This window comes from Neodiprion fabricii, chromosome 5 (genome assembly GCF_021155785.1).
Source record: "Neodiprion fabricii isolate iyNeoFabr1 chromosome 5, iyNeoFabr1.1, whole genome shotgun sequence".
In the NCBI taxonomy this organism is placed as follows: Eukaryota; Metazoa; Arthropoda; class Insecta; order Hymenoptera; family Diprionidae; genus Neodiprion; species Neodiprion fabricii.
The window spans coordinates 13,483,126-13,507,081 of NC_060243.1; the positions used below are offsets into that span (position 1 = coordinate 13,483,126).

Consider the following 23,956-nt stretch of genomic DNA (forward strand, 5'->3'; position numbering starts at 1 on the left):
TAAGCCCTCGCTGAGACGCTGTTCTTTGTATATTGTGACGGGACGCCTGGCTAGCGTACCGGCACCTGAAGTTCAACGCGTGCCCCCAAATATTGTGCTTGGTGGTGACAAGCCCAAATCTCACTACACACTCGATAACCCCACCACATACCGGTAATCCAATCAAATCGCACGATTTACCGTGCCCCTTCTTCAGGGGACACGACCAATCTCTATCCCCGAAAACTGCGAAACTAGACAGTAAGAAAGTATAAAAGACGAGCGCAAATGTGGCTCGATATCTATCATCTATTGTATCATATACCAAGGTAGATCAACGAATCGTCCAACGCAAGGACCTATCCGTGCACATATTGACGGAGCATCCCACGTCTACGAGGAGCCAGATATCAACACGACCCACGATCAGGAGACGTGGAGTCGTCCTTCCAGGACTCCTCAAACACCACGCCCCATCAAAGGAGGGCATTCAACGTATTAACATTTTATTTGTTTTCAATAAAAAGTCCTTAGGTACTAGGGAGCCGTGTCTGAGTGAAGAACAGCATTGCGTCTGACCTTATAGCTCAGATACGGTGATCGTCTCACAATCCTCTGATCCATAGGTAGGGCACTTGAACCTGTAGAGAGTCTCTGTCATTGCGACTGGATGTCTTGATACAGGTGACGGTATGTTTGCGTAGAATTCCCTTTCATTTGACTACCACGCTAATAATATTCAGTCTTGCCATAGGTAAACCGAACTATTATCTAAGTCCTTCCGACTACCATGCTATCACGTAAATAATATTCTGTCTTAGTACTAACTAAACGAATCATTATCAATATCGAAACCGACTCGTCAACGACGATCCAGCATTGTCGAATACCGCCCGTCTGACCACTATGCTATCACGCAAATAATATTCAGTCTTGCCGTAGATAAACCTAATTATTATCAAAGTAAATAAGGAAGAGCTATCCCTTCCTAAATTACCATAAATTTCTTAAAGATCACAAGGAAAATAAATTCAAAACTTCACATCCTGTCTCTCATCTCGCCTCACGGGAACGAAACATTCACTTATTATTTAAATACTTCCTTTCCGGAAACAAATATTTCGCATCACGAGTCAACCTCTCATAGCGATCGATCTGTGCGTGCTTCACACACACAGATCAAGTTTGACCCTCAACCGTTTACACGGCCTGTGATGATGGGTTTATTCCACTCGTGCCATTGCACATGAGGGTGAGGAAACAACTTCTGAGGCTATCTCGAAAATCAAGTTGAAACGGTCAAACTGTTCAAGCTCTTCCAGGAGTTCATCAAATAATCGACAAGTAATCATTCTCCACCTTCCTTGTGAGTCCAGAGACCGAATCCTGCAGCTCTATCCAAGAGACAGGAAATTCTTAAAATTAATATAACATTCGAGCTTGCGCGAAATCTTCACGTTACCTCACATATTAGGTATGAAATTCTGACGAAATTCAGCCCACGAACAATGTCGAAACGTTTGAATATATGTTAGGTTTTAGTTGGCTCGATATAAAGTCAAACTGGCACCAGCGATTCGCTAAAACATTGACCCGTTGCTGTAGCGTAAAAGTTAGATCGTGTTTTAAAATTTTATATGTGTTGGAGTTAGACAGTTGAGCTAACATCTAATTGTTATGATCTTTACGTGTAATGCATACTGTGGAATTTCCTTTTTCAGCCTTTAAAAATAATACATCTCTGTGAGATGAGCGGAACAATTTAACTTCATTGATAACAGTGGTATTAAATCGACCAGATATGCGAGGATTGTGCTTGAAATTGCATATTTCACTTGAAAAGTCGGTTCTTGCTTGATTTCTAACTTCCGAGGGAATTTTATCAATGCTGGACTCAAAATCAGCGATAAGATTAGTTGTCGGAATGTGATTTGTCTTTATAGGAACACCATGTTGAGGTCCAAAACTGACAAAATCAGCTACATGTTCTGGTATTGGAACATTAGAAAGATTTACTAGCCATTTTGACTTGTCAATCTAATTACTCTTCTTCCTAGAGTTATTTTTTAGGTCTAGAAGGTTAATAATCTTCTTGCAGTTTGCATTTTTGATTATCGAAAATTCTTTTTCCAAATGATGGCTTTGTGAATTTAAAAATCTATGATAAGTCTGTCGGGTAAGATGAAACTAATGGATGTGCTTAAATTTGTGAGGGGTCTCTGCAGTTTGATTATCATTGCGTGTGAATTACTTATCTCTAGATTTAAGACGCTTCTTTGAAATTTTTTTCTTTCTCTTTCTTGTGCTTCCTGGTCTTGCTCTTTTCCGATAAGTCCACTATTTGAACACATGTGTCTTTCAACGTTCACCATAATTACTAATTTGTTTTTTAACTAAAGATTAACTCAGTTTGATGGGGAGTTGGAAAAGAAGGAGGGAGAAAATTAAAAAACAACGTTATCAAGCAGGATTCGTAAAATATTGATAATGTTTAGACTGAAATTCGTTCTTCGCTTTTCCTCTCAATTTGTATACAGGGTGTCCCTGAATTGAGGGACACGGACCAGCCAGCGTGATACCTGACTGAAATGCAACCGAGAATTTCTTTACCGAAAGCTCGTCCGACGTATAGTTTTTGAATTATAAGCGATAGCGTTAGGCCAATCAGAGTGCACCATTTCATCTGGATTTACCGCCACGGAAATTGCTGTTTTGTTCGTCTGGGTGAATTATTATTATTCGGTTACAAAGTAAATATCGGCACCTCCCCTCACTCGCTGTTGTACCCCTTGTCGAGCGCTGACCTCGGTATTGTTGCCGCGGCACACGCTGCCGGCCGCACACCCACGGACGCACACTCGTGTGTGTGAAAATAAGCGAATGCCCAGCTACACAATACTACGAAACACACATACACGAGTGAAAATAAAAATAAATCTCGAAATAAATCAGCGGATTTAAGATTTAATGTTATAAAACACTTCCAATCATCGATGTATGCATAAAACTAGAGATTTTAGATGATTGATATGCCGTTAGGGTTCATGATTAGTCATTCAATCAATCTGAATTATGCTTTCCGAACATTTTTTGTGTCTTTGCAACATAACTTTTCCACTAGTTTTAAATTCATCATTGTCATCCGATTTTTCAATAATTCGAGGGAACAACAACTCGCTGAATTGACGTGTCAATAGGTTTGTAAATCAATTACAATTCACCTGAGTTAACACAAAATAACTGAGTAAATGAGAATTCACTGAATCACTAAAAATGATAACTGAAATCATGAGAATAATTTGAGATATAACTGAATTAGGAAGAGTTGTAATAAGTCAAGTTACTTTGAATTACTTTAGATTCGTGCCAAAACTTTGTGTTTGAAGAGAAAAATAATTAAATTCAAATAAAAATGTAATTTTAAATCGAGAAGAAGGAAATTCCCAAATACCTGAATTCAAATGAAGCAATTTCAATTTAATAAATCTATCTGAATTTGAGGAAAAATAATTATTATTATTTGGAATAGAAAAATGAAGTCGAATTACATGAATAAATTCAATCAATTCAACTCAAAAAAATATGGTGTCATTCAAATTCCTAGTTATTTCCTCGTCGATTTAATGTGGGTCTGGAGCCGCTTGTTTACTCACACGAACGATGCAATACAGTATCGATGTATGTGATTTAAGTATCAATTACTCAAAATTCATCAAACTTAAAAATATTTTGCATAAGACTATGAATTATCGAAATATCTCTTCTGATATTAAGACTACACGCAGAAATTTACCAAATTGATTGATTTTTACAATTAAATCGAGCCATGTCCGATTATTTTGTTGAAATCGATTAATCGATACATCGATTATTCTCAGATAAGTGGCCATCACTAGCATTGATCTCAACAGTTTCAACGTTACTTGCCACTCCAGACCCACATTGAATGGACGAGGAAATAACTGGGAATTTGAATGACACCATATTTTTTTGACATTTTGAAAGTTGTGGCCTTTGTATAAACGTGCATTTTCATAACGCAGATTCAGCATTGACACAGGCATTTGTATTCTAGTTACAGCTGATGCGGAGATGGCAGTTATCGCTAAACACAAACCACCCGAAGGAAGAACCGATGAAGAAAAAATTACTCTGCTTGGGCGTCCTCGTCTGGGAGAGGTCTCACGTGCTCAGGTGCGAATCAAGGAATCTAAGGAATTCAAGAACACAGTTGACAAACTAGTTCAGAGAGCCAACGCCTCAATTTTACTTGGTAAGTACGTATATTTTTGCTATACAAGAATCCAAAGCATCTCCACTGCTGTAAAAAATTTCCAGCCTTCATTCTGACCACTTCATATCAAGTTCCCCTCTTGCCAACTATTTGGGGATTGCGCAATCTTTCATGCTTTCTTGTTAGTAGTAGCACAATTTGCAAACGAATCTGGGACTCTCTGAAGCTTATGGTTGCATATTGATACTTCTGAGTTAATACGGTACTTGTCGAGAAATGTTGATAACTTAAGGAATTGTAGAATGGATACAACGGAGAGATCCGTTGTACTCAAGGGTACTCTGTGTGAATTTTTTCGAATTCTCCAATGTGGTCGTTTAATGACTGATTTTTTTTTCATATATCATGGAAGATTAAAGCCGGACAAAAAAAAAATTTTACATAAAAAAAATTAATTTTTTTCCAAGAATTATGTATTGCAATAGATGTTGTATTTTTAATGGCATCCAAAAGGCTATTTTCAGAAAAAAAGACATTTTTCTTGTCATTCACTGCGACACCTTTAATTTTGCTATATATTCTAAAAATATTTGGCAGTGTATTAGTAACGAACAAAAAAAAATTCGCATCGTGGAACTCGACATTTTCCTCGAATAGAAAAAATATTTGACCGACAAAGGTGAATTGCGGTAGGTACGTGTTATTGATGAAACCATTTGAGCGTTGGTTTCATTCAAATCCATTAAGAAATCACCCTGCTGGGTCTCCATTTTTTGCGATTGTTTTCACCGCTCAAATCCGTATATTGGCAGATGAAAAAAAATATATGTTGTAACGTGGTATTTTTGATGCCCGTTACAAGTCGCTCCCAAAACCCTAGACAGTACCAAATGTGAGGGATTTCCGAGATCGAGTAGCGAAATATTTGTAAATTTCCAGAACTGGAGTCACGCATCCGAAATTCCGAGAGGGGACACTGTAGCGAGCAGTGAATAACATGTTTCAGGCTTTTTGTTTCTTTTTGTTATTCGAGTATCAACGGCATCAAGCAGAAAGTCAGAAACGAATTCGAGGAAATTACAGAGTGTCGGAATGGCGACGATTTCGGAAGAAGGATGTCGAGGCTGCAGAGGGGGAGCCAATGAAGATCCCTGCATCGCAGGAATCCATGGCCGGCGCAATCTCAGTTGGCGGCCGGCGCGCTGCAGCCTCCACCGCTCACCCTGCCAATAGATGACCGTCGAATCTGCGAAGGATCGACTAGCGACGAGGGAGTACAACCCCTAGTCCAGTCGGAATACACTTGAGACTTATTCTTTGAGGCCACCCACTCGCGATTTTCTTTTGTAGGTTTTTGGACTTATAGTTCACGACCACGAAATAGTTGCATTTTAGCAATTAAAAATATCTGAAAATTAAAAATCGAGTTTTTTGAGTTATCTTTTGCGAAATGCATTCTATCGAAAAATGTTTTCAGAAAATATGTGCGTTATAATGTCTTCTATAAAACAGGTCCTATGCAAAAATGACCCAACATTGTTAGTTAGGCAGTTAATTGCAATTGAAAATTGTTTTTCTTATTTTGGTTTTTGCATCGGTTCTGAATCTTCGTCTTCTAATAAACGCCAAAAATTTTGTTATATTTCATAAGATTTTTCAGAATTTTTTCAGATTTTAGAAAGTGGGGTTTTTTTCGAGTTTTTAAATCATAACTCAAATGCGCTGGGTCAAAAAATTCTGAACAAATTACCGAATGAGTTTTTCGTCATGTACTTTTATACAAAAATTATTTAAAAAATCTGAGACCTCGCCGTAGAATTTTGATCGTTTTGGTATGGAATGCCCCAAAGTAAAGACATGAAAATGACATATATATTGTAACGGACAGCTCTTCAAGATCGCATTGACATCAATGCTGCCCGTAACATACACAAATCACGACACAACTGTAACGGACAGCTGATCGAGACCACCATCGATATCGACAGTGACCTACATGAACCCAAAATAATGAACAAAGACGACGGCCGCTGACCAACGCATATCAAGACGATGACACATAACAGGACACACAAATAGGGAAATGACGTCGATAAGATAATCTCACAACAGCTCTGGGAGAGTATAAAACTGGAGGACCACGAAGAGCGGGCACTAGTTGTCCGGCAAAGCGCCGAGTTGCGTCACATTTATAAGAAGTGTTACTCGTCTAGAGTGCATTCTCGAATTTAGCTTCACGATTTTAGGAAGGAATTTCAAGCAAAGAGCTTAGTCCTGAATTAGAAAATTATTGTCAAATTAGAGTCCACGATATCCCGGAACTTCTAAAGGGAATTAGTAAAGGATAGATTAGAGCCGCTTACTTAATTGTGAATATTATTATTTCTTTATTTTCATTTTTATTTTTGTTCACTACGATTAACTTTATAAACCATATCGCCGTCTACGGACGATACCAATTGTATTTGAAATTATCGCTATTAAAAACTATATACTGTCTAAACATGCACTCGTCTGTCACGTTGTGAAACATATTTCTGGAACATAAAATTTCACCTTGAAAAGGGGGGGGGGAGTAAAGCAACAGCTAGCCAAGGTGATCCCTGGTCTGGAAGATTGGCGATGTTTAAGGTCAGTAACCCAAAACAGAAAATAAGCAGGCAACTCTGTTTACTCCGAGTTCGCAATTAGAAGGGAGTAATGGAAAACCCGTATCTCCGACTAGGTGAAATTCGCCTCTCTCACTTGTCTCCAGCTTGAAGCAATGGCCAACAAACCCTTGTCTTACTGAAGGGAGCAACGGGTGAAGGTGCCTATTCACGTATCAAGGTGGCTGTGGTGATACCTAAGTCCACGTAGTTCGACTGTTCACGGTTTTTTTTTGGGTCTGATAAGCTGATCCTGCTTTTAATCCATCAGAGGGGGTTCATTATAAATATACTTTTTCATTATGAAGTGACAAAGAACACACAATAACGGATTTATCTCATAGGCTCTGGTCTCAAGATTAACCGTATCCGTTACAATATATTTATATTGCATAGCATTACATGAACGTAAACTCGCTTGCGAAACCACAGATGGTATGTTGTATGCAGATTTTTGGTGCGAGACCATTGCACACGAAGATGGTAACTGAATCCGGATCGGTATGGATCTTAAAGGCTATGGTATAAGCATGTGTGCTTTCTTGTGGTAATTGGACGTCGGTAGGTTACGGTACAGAGAGGGTACAGCCATAAATAAAAAATTCTGAGTAACAATTACTTGTTTCGCTTACAAAACTGCGGATGGCATGGTAACGGGCTTTCATACTGACTAAATTATCGACATGAACTACGCAGTTCAAACCTTCATTGCCCCAAGTATCGCATCGCGCAGCTGCTGCACTCAAAATATTTTGCCAAATGTCTTGTATCGTAATAAGACCGACTGGTCGCTGTGACGTATGCCGTTTTCGAGATTCCTTTTTAGCGAATAATTCCGACGCATCACTCTCACAAAATAGACAGCAATTCTCAAAATCGAATTGCGGAGAACTCCTCGTGGAGGTATTCGCGATCGGTTCGTTAAGATCAACGTTTCGATTCCTCTTCGTTTCACTGTACAGATTTTCAGTTCTCCCAATGATTCCTTGCAGATGAAATAAATATTGGACGCCATTTTAAAGAGTCGTCCACTCGGATAGTTAGAAACGAATCGGGAAATCCTGAAATTGCCACTGTGCTGAATGAGTTTGCCAAAAATATGTTACAATCAATTTTACATGTATTATATTTCGATGCTTCATGAAACGTTATCGTTTTGGAGCATTACTTTCTCCGTACTAATTATTTTGTTTGTAAATGATATTCTCACTCACCAAAATAAGAAATATCCAGAGATTCGAAATCCGAGGATAAACGCGCGACAACATTGTTTGCTGACGCGCAAGCACCCACAATTTTTATCAATACTCTCTAACACAATTTATTCATTATAATCTAAAATATCGTATTACAGATTGGAAACTAAAAATGAATGTGGTGTATGTATGTTTTCACAAATTAATAAATTTACATGTGTGAAGACTGGAGCACAAAGCGACGCTTTTTGAATACATAAAGTAACACGTAATCGGACTGCTGCATGAAATGCACTGTACTCGATGACTTTGTAGACGAGACTGAAGTGTGAACATCTGCTAGCTCATTAAAAGAACGAATTGGCCTCCTTCCTCCCAAAAAACAAGTCTAAGAATAACGGCATAATACTTACTTTTCTATCGCTCATATATCTCTGTCTTTCTCTCTCTTAAGCTACCTGAAAGGGTTTGCTGATGACCGCCGAAGGGCCTTTACCATTAGGCAGAATTTACCTGCGTACACGTCGCGACAATTACTACGAATTTGTTGGGCAACTCCACTTTAAAAGTACCAAGAAATAAAATTGCTTTGTGGAAACCTATTTGGGTGTTGCCACACAGTCGGTATTGGAATTATGATGAAATACGTAAACCGGTCAGATGGATCATTGAGTAGATAGTCTGCTTTGTTTATAGATTAAAATGAATATTTAAGAAAGTACACATGTAGGAAATACGATGCGAGCGTCGGTCTGACTGTTCGCTTCCATTAGAGGATCAAGAATGCTTATATGAAATGAATGCCGATAAGGATCACCGTGTCGTGGGTAGCCATCTATACGGACGACTTCCTATCCGCTTTATCAGCGGTGGACCGTCTCGGGTAACTATTCGGAGGAGCCCCATCCGCCTTGGATTTTCGTCTGGAATTTTCCATGACAAAATTACTTATTACATTCTGCAACTTTCGCACAGGAAAGAAGATAGAAATTCGTAATTATTACTCTGAATTTTTCGTTTTGAGTATATAATAAAGCTATTGTCATGGTGGAAACACTGTACAAAATGTAATTACATTATTACAACCTTCGCCATTTATAGAAAAATTATTTATATAGGCATCACGTTGTCATGCGAATATTACGCAACGATTATATATATATATATATATTCATACGTTCATTCAAAACAGAGAATTACGTTATAATTGGTAACAACAATGGTGAGTGCGGGCGTTAACGTTATGTTAAATTTATGTATAAGTAAAATTAGGCGTGCGTTACGCCAGGAAGCAATATTGAGACTGCTCACACGGCCTCTCGCCGGGCTCGGCGACAGTGCATATAAAGTGCATATAATCGCGTAATTTGAGCACTGCTGCCTTTGATAAGGAAGCCAAGCGCGCAAGGCGGGCTACTCTGCACAATGAATTTCGTACTCATTTGAATGATCCCCGGCATGTTCCTACGAGAGGATATAAAACTGTTACATTTTATGACTAATGTTCCAGCTCTATCACAACGTATTCAAATCAAGGAAACACAATAATTATTGGGGTAAGTATTAGGAAATATTGATTTTCAAGGATACTATCGTGTTCGCGAGAATAAAATAGGCAGAATTAAAAGAAAAATCAACTCTCTAGGACGATTTTTAAGGAAGTTATTCAATTTGTTAACAAAGCCGCTCAAGGGATGCTGCGGGGCGGGTCGCGGTCCCTGCACCGCTGTGATAGAGCTGGAACATTTGTCATAAAATTTAACAGTTCTACATGCTCTCGTAGGAACATGCCGTGGATCATTCTAATGAGTGCGAAATTCATCGTGCAGATAGCCCGCTTTGCGCGCTTGTCTTCCTTATCAAAGGCAGCACTGCTCAAATTACGCGATTATATGCACTTTATATGCACTGTCGCTGAGCCCGGCGAGAGACCGGGTGGGCAGTCTCAATACTGCTTCCCGGCGTAACGCACGCCTAATTTTGCTTATACATAAATTTAATATAGCGTTAACGCCCGCACTCACTATTGTTGTTATCTATTATAACGCAATTCTCTGTTTTGAATGAACGTATGAATATATATGATCGTTGCGTAATTTACGCATGGCAAATTTAGCGATCCTGCCAGGATCCGATTTAAACCAACGAACGCGGTGTGCGTATCAAACGGCCGGATCATAGTGACGAGCATTGGAAGTAAGTGCATGAGCCCAATAAATTCACGCGTGAACCTTCAGCTACGCGTTTATAAGTAATTATTACGAATTGCACCTAGCAAGGGATAGAGTGAAAGGCCGCCTTGCGTAGACAATCAAGGACTATGTGTAGACTGCTTGATAATCAGGGACTGAGTGTAGACCGTCTGATTCTACACTGGACAATTCCCATAGTGAACTTGTGTATTTATTGAGAAGGAAGCAAGTTTGAAATTTTGCACTCCTTGAATACAACAAACTTCGCATTTAAACCATCTAAGTGAAGTGAAGTGAGAATAAGGACACTCGGACTCTAACTGCTCTTATATTCTTGCCCACGGTGCCTGTCAGAGACTCCAGGACATCGAAGCCTCGTACCGACGGCTACGACGATCTTCGAGTGTGATGCTGCACACCTCAATTTGGCTACTCATAACGTAAGTACAAGCATTTTGTTACTTACTCGAGTGACTGTAAACGCATCGATAAAAAAAAATCTTAATCGGAACTAAGAATTTAATGGTCAAACTTGAATCATTCAAATAAAAAAAGTCAAAGCTTGACTCAAGGTGGATTTAAAAACAAATTCACGATGGACAAGAACGAAAACAATGACCGGAGATCGGCAGTACCTCCTACTATTGTTGAGACTGCAGAAGATGGACAACCCGTCACTTCTGAATCCCGGTTCGAAGAGAGATTTTAGGATTTGACAAACCAAATGACTCAGCTTGTAAATAAGCTACAAGAAGCCACCGAACGTAATGATTTAAATGCAAGTGGCAAATACCGTCTTGGTCTAGAGAAATTAAACAGAGAGAGGTTAACTGCGCGTCAACTTGCTCGCCGTGAAGATTTGCCGATAGAAGAGGTTACCCGTTTTATTCAATTGAGAAATCAAGAACGCTGTGAACACGACTTCATTCGTCGCAATAATGTAGAAATAAGTCGAAACTCTGAGACAGTTCCGCGTCCCAAAGACACGCTTGAAAGCGTCACCAACCAAATGTTTCGGGCAATGCAACAACCAAATAACCAATTAACCGAAGAAAATCGTCGAGAGGAAGCTCTTACGAATAGTAATACCAATCGAGAAGCAATCAATAACTATTATCGCTTAACAGCTAACGATGATTCGAATGTTTCTAATATTTTGAGACCGCCCGGAAATCATACCGGAGCGATACCGCGAATTCAAGTAGATACCGCGCATCTCGTAAAATCGGAGGTGGAAGGTCCTACTCAGATAGCTCCTTCAACCGTAATGAACCCACCGCGTTACTCGGCATTAGACGGGCTCGCTCAAAACCGATTGCTGCCACCGACACCGCGCATCAATGAGGTGGGCTCCCCAGCCAATTCAGACTTAGACCATCAAAGTATAAATACGATGCCTATACCGATTCCTCACTAAAATCGCTTATTAGGGAATGACCGATTCTCCACTGCGCGAGCCAATGTAAATCATGATATCTTGTCGGATGCGGATTCGACACTGCAACGCGTTCTCGAGGAAAGCCGACGTTTATCACGGATGCCAAACGTACGCCTTACACCAAGGCCTAGTCCACAGTGGCCTATTGATCCGACGGATTACGAAATCCCACGAGGTACTGGTAGCAATATCCGTGGCAACGTTCCGCGTCGTCGTCTAGAATAGCAAGAAGAGAACGAAGAGCCTTGGAAATGTCTGCTGCTTTACCACATCGTCGTCCGGACACTGTAACGTTCAGTATGACCCATTTGCTGAATGATCCCGAAGCTTTACGCCAACAGCAGGAGATAATGAGGAACATTAAGGAACTCTCTCGAAGAAACGAAACGAGAACTCAACTACCGGCAACTGCGCCACCCCGAGACGTGCTTCCCCCTCGGAATACTAGAGACCCAGGCCCGTATGCACGAACGGAAGCTTACTTAAACGATGTCAGTCTACGCTCCGATGCGGCCGAAAGATACCCTGGAGAACCAAATCGCCAAGCGGACGAGCCCTATGCGATCCAAGATTTCCTACCCGCGTTTCAAGCCATCGAGATCATTGATCGCAGACTGGAAGGAAAAGCAGGCGAAGATGTACACGCTTGGATCATGCAAGTAAAAGCCGCCGATATGGTAGTTATGCCAATCCAACGTTTCCCGTTTTTGAGCATGGTAATCAGCTTGAAGACGGGAGGAGCTCTTCAGAAGACCATCAACCAGAGGAGACCTCGTACAATCCGAACTTTACTCGAAGTCATAAGATCAGCCGTCATTGTCGAGAAAAGTGTCACCACATTGGAAATGGAGCTTGGCAGAACAGCCTGAAAGGGCGACACTGTGGACGCCTACAATCTCAAATTCAATCAGATCCACCAAGATCTCGTAGCTGCCTTCTTGAATCAACAACTACGAGCGAACATCGATCCCAATCTTCAAGACCTCGAAAATAGAGTGTGCCAGTACTATCTGTACGGACTCAATCAGAGAATATTCCATCAAGTCAAAAACCGTTAGTACTTCAAGTTACTAAAAGCCCAGAAGACCGCGAAAGGAGCCGAAGGCGAGGAATTGAATTTCCGAATGCATCGACAATAGCTGGTGAACAGTAACGACACAGCCTCGAAACCCACGTTTTGGAACAGTCCCAAATTCACGGGCCAGGCAGCGCATCAGATACGCGAAGATTCCAGGTACAACAAAGAACCTCGACGAACTGGCCAAGGTCAACTCCTCGACCACCAGCGTCTGTCCATCACCACGACAAAGCGGAACAAGATGAAGATAAAGAACTCCAGAGATGTGAATGCCACACCTGTAACACACATCGGACCACCCATGAACAACAAGCAGTATGTCATAACTGCGGAACCAAAGGACACTACAGCCGGAACTGTTACGCTCCGCGCCGACCAAAGAACGACCAACGCTCTAATACTAACGACAATAAGCGAGACGTGAATATTCAAAACGCCAGCCTCGAAGACAAACCGCCCAACGACCAAGTCAATTGCACGTCAGAGAAGCTCCAGTCAGAGGAAGAGGAAATAAAGGGACAGGAGGACAAATTAGAGGATGAGTGTCAACAGGAGCCCGCGTATGTTCAGTTTCACAGAGGCTATTACAGTGTGCTGTGATAAAATTTGAAGAAACAAAGCAAGGAGTAGCCCTTATGGTCGATACAGGTGCATCGATAAACCTCATAAAACGGAAGTTTATTCATCCATCGGATAAACAAATTTGTCCAATTATCAAACGCAAAATTTCCTTTAAGACAGGCAAAGCATTAAATTCGGCGAACAAAATTGCTGTGTTAACTCATATGGGACTAAAGGACGAATTTGTCATAATACTAGACGATTATCTGCCTGACGAAGAAGATGGAATCATGGGAAACCCGTTTATGAGGAGACGAGGTTTCCAGTTGAATGCCTCGACGCTCACACTGAAGAATAAGACACACCACCTTAGCAGCGACCGAAAAATTCGATTTAAACCTAATTCGGTGAACAGAATTGCCATCGATACCGACGAAAAGAATCTCGATCTCATGTTACGCATGGTCTATAGAGACGGAATGCCTATGGAAAATATCCCGGTGCAGATTGTACACACGGACAATCATGGTACTGCTTATGGAATCATCACCACCGTCGAAGGCGAAGATATCGAGCTCGGACTAGAGAACGTCCAAGTCCACTGAGTAAAGAGTATGTCAACCTCGGGTGTATGGCTACAACCACCTGGTGAAAGAGAGCAGGCGCTCCAACATACTGTCGACTTGAAAAACCTACCGAAGGAGTACCAGAAAGAAATTTGGAGTATTCTTCAGGATTTCAGCGATATCTTTGCCATACAGGAGGAAGACATGGTCAATGGAACTTCAATGACTGAACATCGTATCGAGTTGTCAGATCCTCAACGCGTTGTAAATGTGAAAAGTTTCCGTGCTCCACAGCTGCACCTGTAGGTCGTTAAGGAGATAGTACAGAAAATGTTGAAACAAGGAATAATAACGGAATCCGAGTCACCATACAACTCGCCAGTTTGGGTTGTACCCAAAAAACCGGGCCCCGACGGAAAACCCAAGTATAGAATTGTGATCGATTTCAGGAAGATTAATGAAATTACCGTTCAGGATTCTTATCCGATACCGATAATCGAGGATTTACTAGACCACATGGGAAGGGCCAAGTTCTTTACCACTGTCGACATGGCCGCAGGCTTTCAACAGATCAACATGGCTGCTGACTCCAAGAAATATACTGCCCTCTCAACCCCCGACGGGCATTTTGAATACCAACGAATGCATTTCGGATTACAAAACGCTCCTGCGACCTTCCAACCCATGATGAACGATGCGCTGAGAGGATTGAATCAGAAGATCTGTTGCGTCTACATTGATGACATAATAATTTTTGGTGAAACGGTGGAAGAACACCATCAAAATGTAAGAACCGTATTTCAGCGTTTAAGACAATGTAACCTGAAACTCCAACCAGAGAAGTGCGCCTTCATGAAAACTGAAGTAAGATACCTCAGATATGTCATCACTGACGAAGGAAGCAAACCAGATCCGGAGAAGACTAGAGCGATTCAACAATTACCCGTTCCAGTCAACGTTAAGACAATTTGATCTTTCCTTGGTTTGACGAGATATTACTGAAAGTTTATACAAAACTATTTAATGTTAGCGAAACCATGAACAAGGTTAACAAGAAAGGACACCCCATGGGATTGGTCACCAGCCTGCCAAGAAGCCTTCGAAACCCTGAAAGAAATGTTGGTCACGCCACAGATACTTCTGAGATCAGACCCAGCTAAACGATACGTCGCCGCGTCGTAACCACCGACGCGTCAAACGATGGAATTGGAGCCGTACTATCTCAAGACGGCCACCCCATATATTTCTTATCTCGAACCTTGAATGATGCGGAAAAGAATTACAGCACGACAGAGAAGGAGATGCTTGCTGTTGTATGATCCGTCAAGAGACCAAGAGTATATTCGCTCAATATACCGGATAAACCCTTCATCATCCGCACCGATCATCGTGCACTCGTATGGCTGAAAAATTGCGTACACCCCAGCCAACGCCTGTTACGTTGGAGATTCAGGTTGGAGGAATACTCATGCCTGATCGAACATGTTTCGGGAAAAAGTAATGTAGTAGCGGATGAGTTATCTAGAGTCTTCTGCACAACGAAGGAGATTTTTGGAAAACTCACCGATTTGGAAAAGGGACTATACGAAGTCACACCCATTGATAGGAATCCCAAGTGGGTCCACCATATTGCCGCACGCCACATTGACATCGAGAGATTGTCATTTACAACAGGCAGAACGAAATCTCAAATCAAACTCGTTGGCAACCGAAATCGAAAGGAGGAGGACGGCAGATGGGTGAAGATTACCTTTGAAGAAAAGAATGCCTCTTACAACACCCTGATTATACCAAAGAATCAGAATGATAGACTTGCGAAACTCAAAAACTACATTTACCCGAAAAGGTACAAAAAGATATACTTCTGGATTGATCCTAAGAAAATCACCAAAGAAGAAACCAATTCGATCATCGAAGATCTCAAGAGGATACGTCAGGACTCAGGTACAGACATATCATTTTGCTTGAAAGGAAAGGATGTGCCTAACAAACAGCAACAGAGAGAAATCATGGCCAGCGCTCACAACGACATCAATGAACACTTCGGCCTAGCAAAAGCAATTGACCGAGTAAAAGAAACGGCCGTATGGTCACGTATGGATATAATGATAGCAACATCTTTATCCAGGCATGCCCCACGTGTCAGATGTATAGAAAAGAAAAAATACGAATGAAATCACCCGCTATTCTTTTTGAATTGAAACCTTTGCTGAAAAACCTAATGATCAAATTTCAATAGATATCGTCGGACCTCTGGTCGAATCTTGGAATAAACACCGATATGTCCTCACGATTCGGGATTCAATAACTAAATTCATTAAATGTGCCACACTTACGAACGAAACCGCCACAGAAGTGCAGAACAGAAGTTATCAAAGCTCTATCAGAGTACTGGATAGGTAACTTCGGGTGCCCCAAAGTAATCCTGACGGACATGGAAAAGGAGTTTTGTAACGAGCTGACCGATTCCTTTTTCAAACACTATACTATCAAACATATCACCACGACTGCATATCACCCGCAGTCGAACGGGTCTATAGAACGGATGCATAGTGTCTTGAAAGACTATATTCGAACTGCCTGCAAAGAGAGAGTACACACTTGGGACAAGGTTTCAACAGGTTGCTATAGGTGTAGCAGTTTATCCCTAGCCTACTTCGATGTCTCCGTTATCAATGGGACTTTACTCCAGGAGGAAGTGGGCAAAGTATACGTGTATTAGGAAAGGTGGAAGATATTCCAATCCATTGACGCAAGTGGGTTCACCAAACCATTACTCGACATCCACAACATACTCGGAGGCCTTCAGACGATACGGGATACCTATCTGGACCACTGGAATCCTGGTCAGCGATCCCTCGCCCAGTTCGCCCTGGACGCTTTAGATTTAGAATTTGCCCGTGCCTCGTCACACAAAAATATTTTAGAAGTAATTTTAAACTTGGGCGCGCCTATTCTTCAAATGACGCACCGCCCCTCTAAATTGAGGGAATCTCAATCCCACGGAACCAAAACAAGTACTCCGAAAGCGCGCGCGTCGAGCGATGTTACTTACGAAGCCTCACGCGAAGTTGAGGCGGTATTTGGAAAACATATCCTTCTGACGGGTCTGGCAAATGAAATGTATCCCCTGAGGAAATCTTATCTCTCGCCGAACATCAGACCGAAACAAGAAATGTTCAACTTTTTGGGAACAATCCAAAAATCAATCTATGGAACTGCTGACGCGGATGATTTGGAAATAATTAATGGGAATCTAGCCTCACTAAAAAATGTAACGGACACTCTAAATCATGTTGTAACAAAGTCCTTGCACATCAATTAAGTCCAAATTAATATCTTGAATATAAATCAGCTCAAACTTAAACACTCCTTGGAAACTGTATGGGGACAATTAGAATCATTCAAAAGAAAAGGTAATGAAACGCTTGCTTATCAGGAATACATGGAAGCTATAACTCTAAGTTTATTTGAAATTAAGGAACTGCAACGACTAATCGACCTGGTAATGACTGCCGTGCAATTAGGAAGGCATAGTATCGTCGATAACACCCTTTTTACTCCAAAGTAGCTTATGACAGCTCTTCAAGCTTTAGACGCCACTGACAAAAAGACACTAATACCTATTAAGGAGGAAAATTACGAAAAGTTTATTAAAATAAGTGACTTGACTATAACCACAGATGAAGGCAAACTTATCTATATACTCACAGTGCCTTACTTAGAAAAGGAACCTTGGGTAATAATTCAGAATACCCCGGTACCCGTAAGAATAAATCACACTTATATAACGCTTAACCCAACATATGCTTTGAAATTAGTACGTAAGAATTTCATAAGAGAAGTCACATTTTCTCAACTGAAACAGATAAACGATTATTTTATTGCTGATTACCGTGATGTGGGACATCGCAACGATACTATAGAACTTTGTGAGAAAATAACTGATACCATACCTCGAGAATGCACCCTGAGTCGTTTTCTCGTCACAGATATTGCTTACATAAAAACGCAGGGATCACAAATAATCTTACCTTCGAAACCAATTGAAGTAACCATAACATGCTCTTCAATGCGGACTTTCATTATTCAAATCACAAAGCCATCCCTGATAACCACGAATCAGAGCTGTGAACTTCAAACTTTGAAAACGCGAGTCAAATTAATCGTAGAACATATGACTTCACAATTAACAGAAACACATGCAGATACCATTTCCCCGCTAAACAAATTTGTAACAGGCCGGGAAATTGTATTGCATCACGTGATTAACTTGGATGCCCTCAAGGATCAAGGACAAGCCATTTCAGACCTTTAGAGTGTTTTCGCGAATAACAAAGCGACCCTTCGGGTCAATAATATACGGGCTAACTTCGAAAGTATAGGGATCCCATCTATAGCTGCCATTTCTGGAACGATATCCGTCTTGTCTATTCTACTCTTGCTGTGGAAATTTAATATACCCACCTATATTTCAGCGTTTACCGGATATTGTTGCCAAAGGAATCCCTCTACTTTGGAAGCAGTAGAACGAAGGAAATTAAAACGCAAGATTGAGGAACAGGCTAAACGTAACGAAAGAGTCCTACGAAAAATCAGAAGCCGCAGAGACGCGCCTTTGTCTTCGTCGGGGGGTGTGATAGAGCTGGAACATTTGTCATAAAATGTACCAGTTCTATATCCTCTCGTAGGAACATGCCATGGATCATTTGAATGAGTGCGACATTCATCGTGCAGCTTAGCCTGCCTTGCGCGCTTGGCTTCCTTATTAAAGGCAGCAGTGCTCAAATTACGCGACTATATGCACTTTATATGCACTGTCGCTGAGCCCGGCGAGAGGCCGGGTACGCAGGCTCAATACTGGTTCCCGGCGTAACGCACGCCTAATTTTGCTTATATACAAATATAATATAGCGTTAACGCCCGCACTCACTATTGTTGTTATCTATTATAACGCAATTCTCTGTTTTGAATAAACGTATGAATATATATAATCGTTGCGTGATTTACGCATGTCACCGCGCCGCCCGGCCGAACGGCCGACCGAGCTCGCTGATCCGCACGGGAGCGATAAAAGGTTGGTATTATATTGAATCTCATGCCCGAAAGTGTAGAGAAAGCTTACGAACTTGAATTTTACGAAGATCATCATTGAAACAACGGTAAATTTCAATAATGTTTAAACATCAATATCTCTGGTTGTAATTAAGATATTGCAAATTTTAGTTTTTTTTTCAAATTTTTTCGTCTCAAAAAAACACATCAGAAATTTGGTGGATATTTTTAATACCTAGATATTATGAGGAGTTATTTCTATTTGTTTTGTAACGTGACATATTTTGTGCGTGTTCCAAACGGCTCCCCGAACCCTAGGCGGAACTTGAAATTAGGAATTTCGCGATCAGATCGCTAGTGATTTCGTGAAAAAGCGCCAGGACAAAGGTCATGCATCCAATACTCTGAGAGGGGACACATTACGGGCTGGCGAATACGACTTTTCAGGATTTTTGTTTTTTTTTTTTTTTTTTGTTTCGAGTGAATACGACACCATATGCGGGATCGGCAGCAAATTCAACAGCGTTATAGGACTGCAGTCACGGAAGATCGTGACAAGAGGAGGGCCTCACACGAGGCTACGAAGAAAACGCCAATGTAGACCTATGCCGCGAGGGAAACCAAGACGGACGAGACTCCCGTTGGTGGCCGGCGAGCTGTAGCCCAGTGAGAGGCGCCACGTTAATGTCATGCACCACGCCACTGCCGAACAATGGATCGCCGGAGAACTGGACAACCAATCAGCGTTCCGTTACAACCGCAGTCACCGATAGCGAAAAGTTAAGCTATAAGAATTTTGTGAGGTGAAAACCAATTAGATCGGAAGAATTTTTCGCGACTGAAAACAGCTATGTTCGAAGCATGGTCGGATTTCAGCTCAGATAGCAAAGCTCTTCACTTGAGTCCTGGTCACTGTTCGCGATAGTTGCGTGTGAGTTTGTCAAAAGAAAAAAAAATAGTTAATTAGAGTGCATCATGGCAGACACGGGTGTGGGGGAATTCCTGGTGTGGCTGTGAAGCGGTGAGCGCTGTTAATGCTTCGCGAACATATTTCGAGTACGATTTAGATCGGGGCACCGTTCAACGGTTGGCCAGTTAATGATTAAGTTTGTGGAACACTTGAAATTTGTTAGCCGATCTCCTTGTTTAATGGCCGTAGCCTGAGTTCTCGCGATAACGCGTAGAATAACTTTTTTATTTATGGTCTAGAGCAGAGTTACGGTTTTTATTCAAGTCCACATTGTTTCAAATTGAGTGCAGCCAAATTCTGCTGCACAGGGTCCGGTCGAGTTTGCTTGTGTAAAAGTGTCACCTCTCGAGTAGGTCGCGTATCGTCGTGCGTGAGCCCTCGGTTTAGAGGAGCGATTTGTAAACTTTGAGCAATTGCGCGTGCGGATTGAGTTCGGATGCGTTGGGATAAGCATCATACGATTACAATTAAGAAACGCTTGATTACAAATAATAATTAAAGGTCCGTTTAGAGCGTCGAGCCATAGTTTTTTTCTGTTGATTTTGCCCGTTGGGGTGATACTAATGTTGCGATTTGCGCTGTAGATTGATCGAGAACCATCGCTACTACCGCGTCGAATAAGGTTTTGTTTGAGTTATTGCCGTTTTGGGTTATTATTATAGTTTGGCGATGAGCTCTGTATTTCGTAGAGGAAGATCGCAGTTAACACATCGGGTCAGATTTTGTTTTTGGTTTTGGTTTTATGGTTTACCATCAGGGAGGCGACTAATGCAAGTGGGCTTAAGTTTTCTTATAGAGTTAATTTTTCTCAGATCAGTTTATTTAATTTTGGATCGCGAAAAGTGAATTTTGAAGTATTCTTTTTCTTTGTTTTTGTATCATCACTGTCGTAAAATATATTATTTCATTTAATTTTTGTTAAATAGCGTATTGTTGTCGGGTGTCTCGCTCTGTTCCAAAAAATCACCCATCCCTTCTCCCCGGTACTGAGCTACCGAATTAATTGCGGAGGTCTAGCGAATTCACAATTTCAAAGCGTGTTAATCACACCAGGCGCCCAACAGAATATCGCAATATCTTCTCTGAGATCCAGCTTTTGGGCTGACAACGCTGGCCGCCGAATTATTGTATACGCGGTAAGTTTTAGGTAATTTTCTTTGATTAACCGAGGTACAGGAGAAATCCGCGTCACAGTTTATGAACAAAAATTTTGCATCGTCTGAAAGGGTCTTTTTTTGTGAAGGAAAAGAATTTTTTTTCAACCGAGAATGTATATGACGAAACGAAGCTCCTCGATTTTTTTCAACTCAGTAGCAATACAGGGAGAGTTCTGCTTACAGATTCCTGTTACCGACACTCACCGACATCCTCCACAGACTGAAACCCTTCTCCGCGATGACGTCACAGTCCGCCGTACCGACTTGAGATCAAAAACGAGCAACCTTACCGACCATTGTATCAGTCGACGGTCAAACTAGGACTGCTTTACCGACAATTCTTATCGGTCAAAGTTCAGAATCGTGCTGTTTTACCAACAATCTTACTGACCACAGGTCAAATTCTCTATGATGTGCTCGCCTGTCAACGGTAGAGGGTGCAGCAGGGGGCGTGAACTTTTTCACAGACCTGAATGTTGGTTACCCGTCCCGCATTCTTTTTCCACGATAGAACCGCTGATGTGTAACATCAACCACCCCGAATTCTTTCCCCATGATAGGGCTGCTGAAGTGTAACATCAACCACCCCACATTCTTTTCCCACGTTATTTACCACGCGACATTCCAAAATAATTGGTTCTGAGAATTGTTTTTTATCAACGTGAATGTCGATACGTCATCATCCACGTGACATTCTTTTTGGCTTGTAATTGTAATGTGAACTCTACGATAAATTTTGTAGGATTTCAGTCAAGGTCAGAGTACAAGGTCGACCGATAGCTGCGGTAGTATACATTCAGAGCGATCGATCTGCGGTGTTGGGTTACCATCGCTCTGGGTATGCAAAACATAACTGTGTACAGCTCGGTCAAGGATTGAGAGCAAGGTTGAATGCTACTTAAGCTTTGTATTAAAAAAAAATTCTCTCTTAAGAGCTCAGGTAAAGATGTGAAATTGAGTCATAAATATCCTTCGAAAAACAGTTTTATTGAGTACAATTTTCAGAATATGGTTGAAATCACTTCACAACGATGGTACAGTCATTTTATTCAACAGTATCCTAACAATTGTTGAAAGGTGTACGAGAGCCTTGTATGTGAACGATAAGCTCCATCTTTGAATTGTGCGAGATGGTGGAAACGAGTTATCTTTTATACCAACTTTTTCACCCCACCACTGAGTGGGTTGTATTCGACAATACGATCGTGAACAATCAAGCAATATGCTGATGTTTCAGCGGGAAAGTTGGCTTTAGCTTCAGATTCGGGACGGATGTCGACAGGTCCGCACTTCAAAGATTCGTTCTGTTTTGAACAGTCGATAACGAATAACGGGACGTCTCGAAGGAATTCACTCTTTCTCAACAACGGCTCGGGGTTCTTGTCGTAGTAGGTAGCTTGGAAGTTTGCGTACATCTCGTACAGGAGCGCGTACAGATTACGACTCACGTTGGAGTTCAGGTTACCGTACGGATAAGATTAAGAGTTTGAAAATAGCTTGACGTCCGTGATATTGCAGTGATCGGAACAACTTGCGTTCTTGCCGGTCTTGTCCTTTCAACTTGTTTGGAAACCCAAAATGACGTATCGAGGTTTTTCAAGCTAAGTAGAAGTTTTCACAGTCCAAACGTGTTTCGATGTTGTGGGAAGTAAGGGATATTCGTACAATTCCCAACTGCAGAAGCTCACATAGGCCGATCCTTCTAAATGAAATTTAGTAGGTCAACTTTTTTCTGATCCGCGAGTTTCAAATACGGTATTAGCCATTCCACTGCATTAAGCATGATTTTGAATTCCTCCTATTGAGTCTGCGTGACTGCGTTGACGTTAATTTTTGATCTCGTCAAAATCAACTCATGTTCTGCGTGGACAACGATCAACTTGCGGCGGTCCTCGGCGAAACTCAAGATCATGCTGAGCGGTATCAATACGTCAAAATTACCCTCGGCATCGGTTAATTTTTTCTTCTTTTCTACATCAAGCTATCTAGCGTTCTCCATCAGCCAAGTCTGACCAGGGTGCAGGAAAGCGTAACCCTTCATGAGACTTGTCAAGCCAACGTACTTGCTTCTACGAATCTCAACTGCATTAATTTCATAGCGAATTTCTTTAAATAAATGACAGATTGCGTTGTTTACGAGCTGTGTGTTCATAGTAGCTGTACCACCAGGTTTGAGAAGTCGTCCATGGATGTGTACCGAACTTTCACTAGGTAATATGTATAAATCCTGATGCTGAACGGTGAATTTCATCGCTGTTGTTGAAAGTTGACGAGGCGTAAGGTTTGTGAGCGTGTATTTCGTAATGCGCAACGGATTCGTGAAAGACAACCCGTGTTTGAATGTTGAAACTTTCTTCCTCCATAGTACGTAGCAGATGTAGTCCAGTAAAATTAGACCGAAAAGTAGCTGATATCTACAAAACGGACTGAAGAGCCAAATTTTTTAGGACAAGTAGAGGGTCATCTGAGATGCCCGAAAACACCAAAATCCAACAAAAATTCTGTTGGGATTAGGCAGGAAAATAATGTGCAATACGCGCGAAGGTATATATATTGTAACGTGTGCGGTTTATATCGGGCCAAAACCTATGAGATAAACCCGTTATCAGTGTGTTCTTTGTCAAATGAAATAGAATTGTGAGGAACCTACTGTGATGGGTAAAAGCTGGATCAGCTTATCAGACCCCAAAAACCCTTGATAGTCGAACTATACGGACTTAGGTATCACCAAAGCCGCCTTGAATATGTGAACAAGCGCCTCTGCCCGTTGCTCCCTTAGAAAGACAAGGGCCTCTTCGGCCGTTGCTTCAACCGGAGACAAGTGAAAGCACCTGTAACGAGTCGTCACACTGACCCGATGAAAAAAGGCACTTTTCAGAGCC

The 23,956-nt window shown here is 41.4% G+C and overlaps 1 protein-coding gene across 8 annotated transcripts in view; it reads left to right on the forward strand.

Moving 5' to 3' along the window:
* LOC124183578 (sodium/calcium exchanger 1) overlaps positions 1-23,956 on the forward strand; it is a 1,216,563-nt gene that overhangs the window by 538,956 nt on the left and 653,651 nt on the right. For 7 of the 8 annotated variants that reach the window (XM_046572225.1, XM_046572226.1, XM_046572227.1 and 4 more), the window contains exon 4: positions 4,055-4,252. In XM_046572225.1, coding sequence (XP_046428181.1) covers positions 4,055-4,252 — 198 coding nt within the window. Of the gene's footprint in view, positions 1-4,054; positions 4,253-5,246; positions 5,835-23,956 lie in introns of those variants that run through there. The other variant, XM_046572232.1, reaches the window with a different exon arrangement.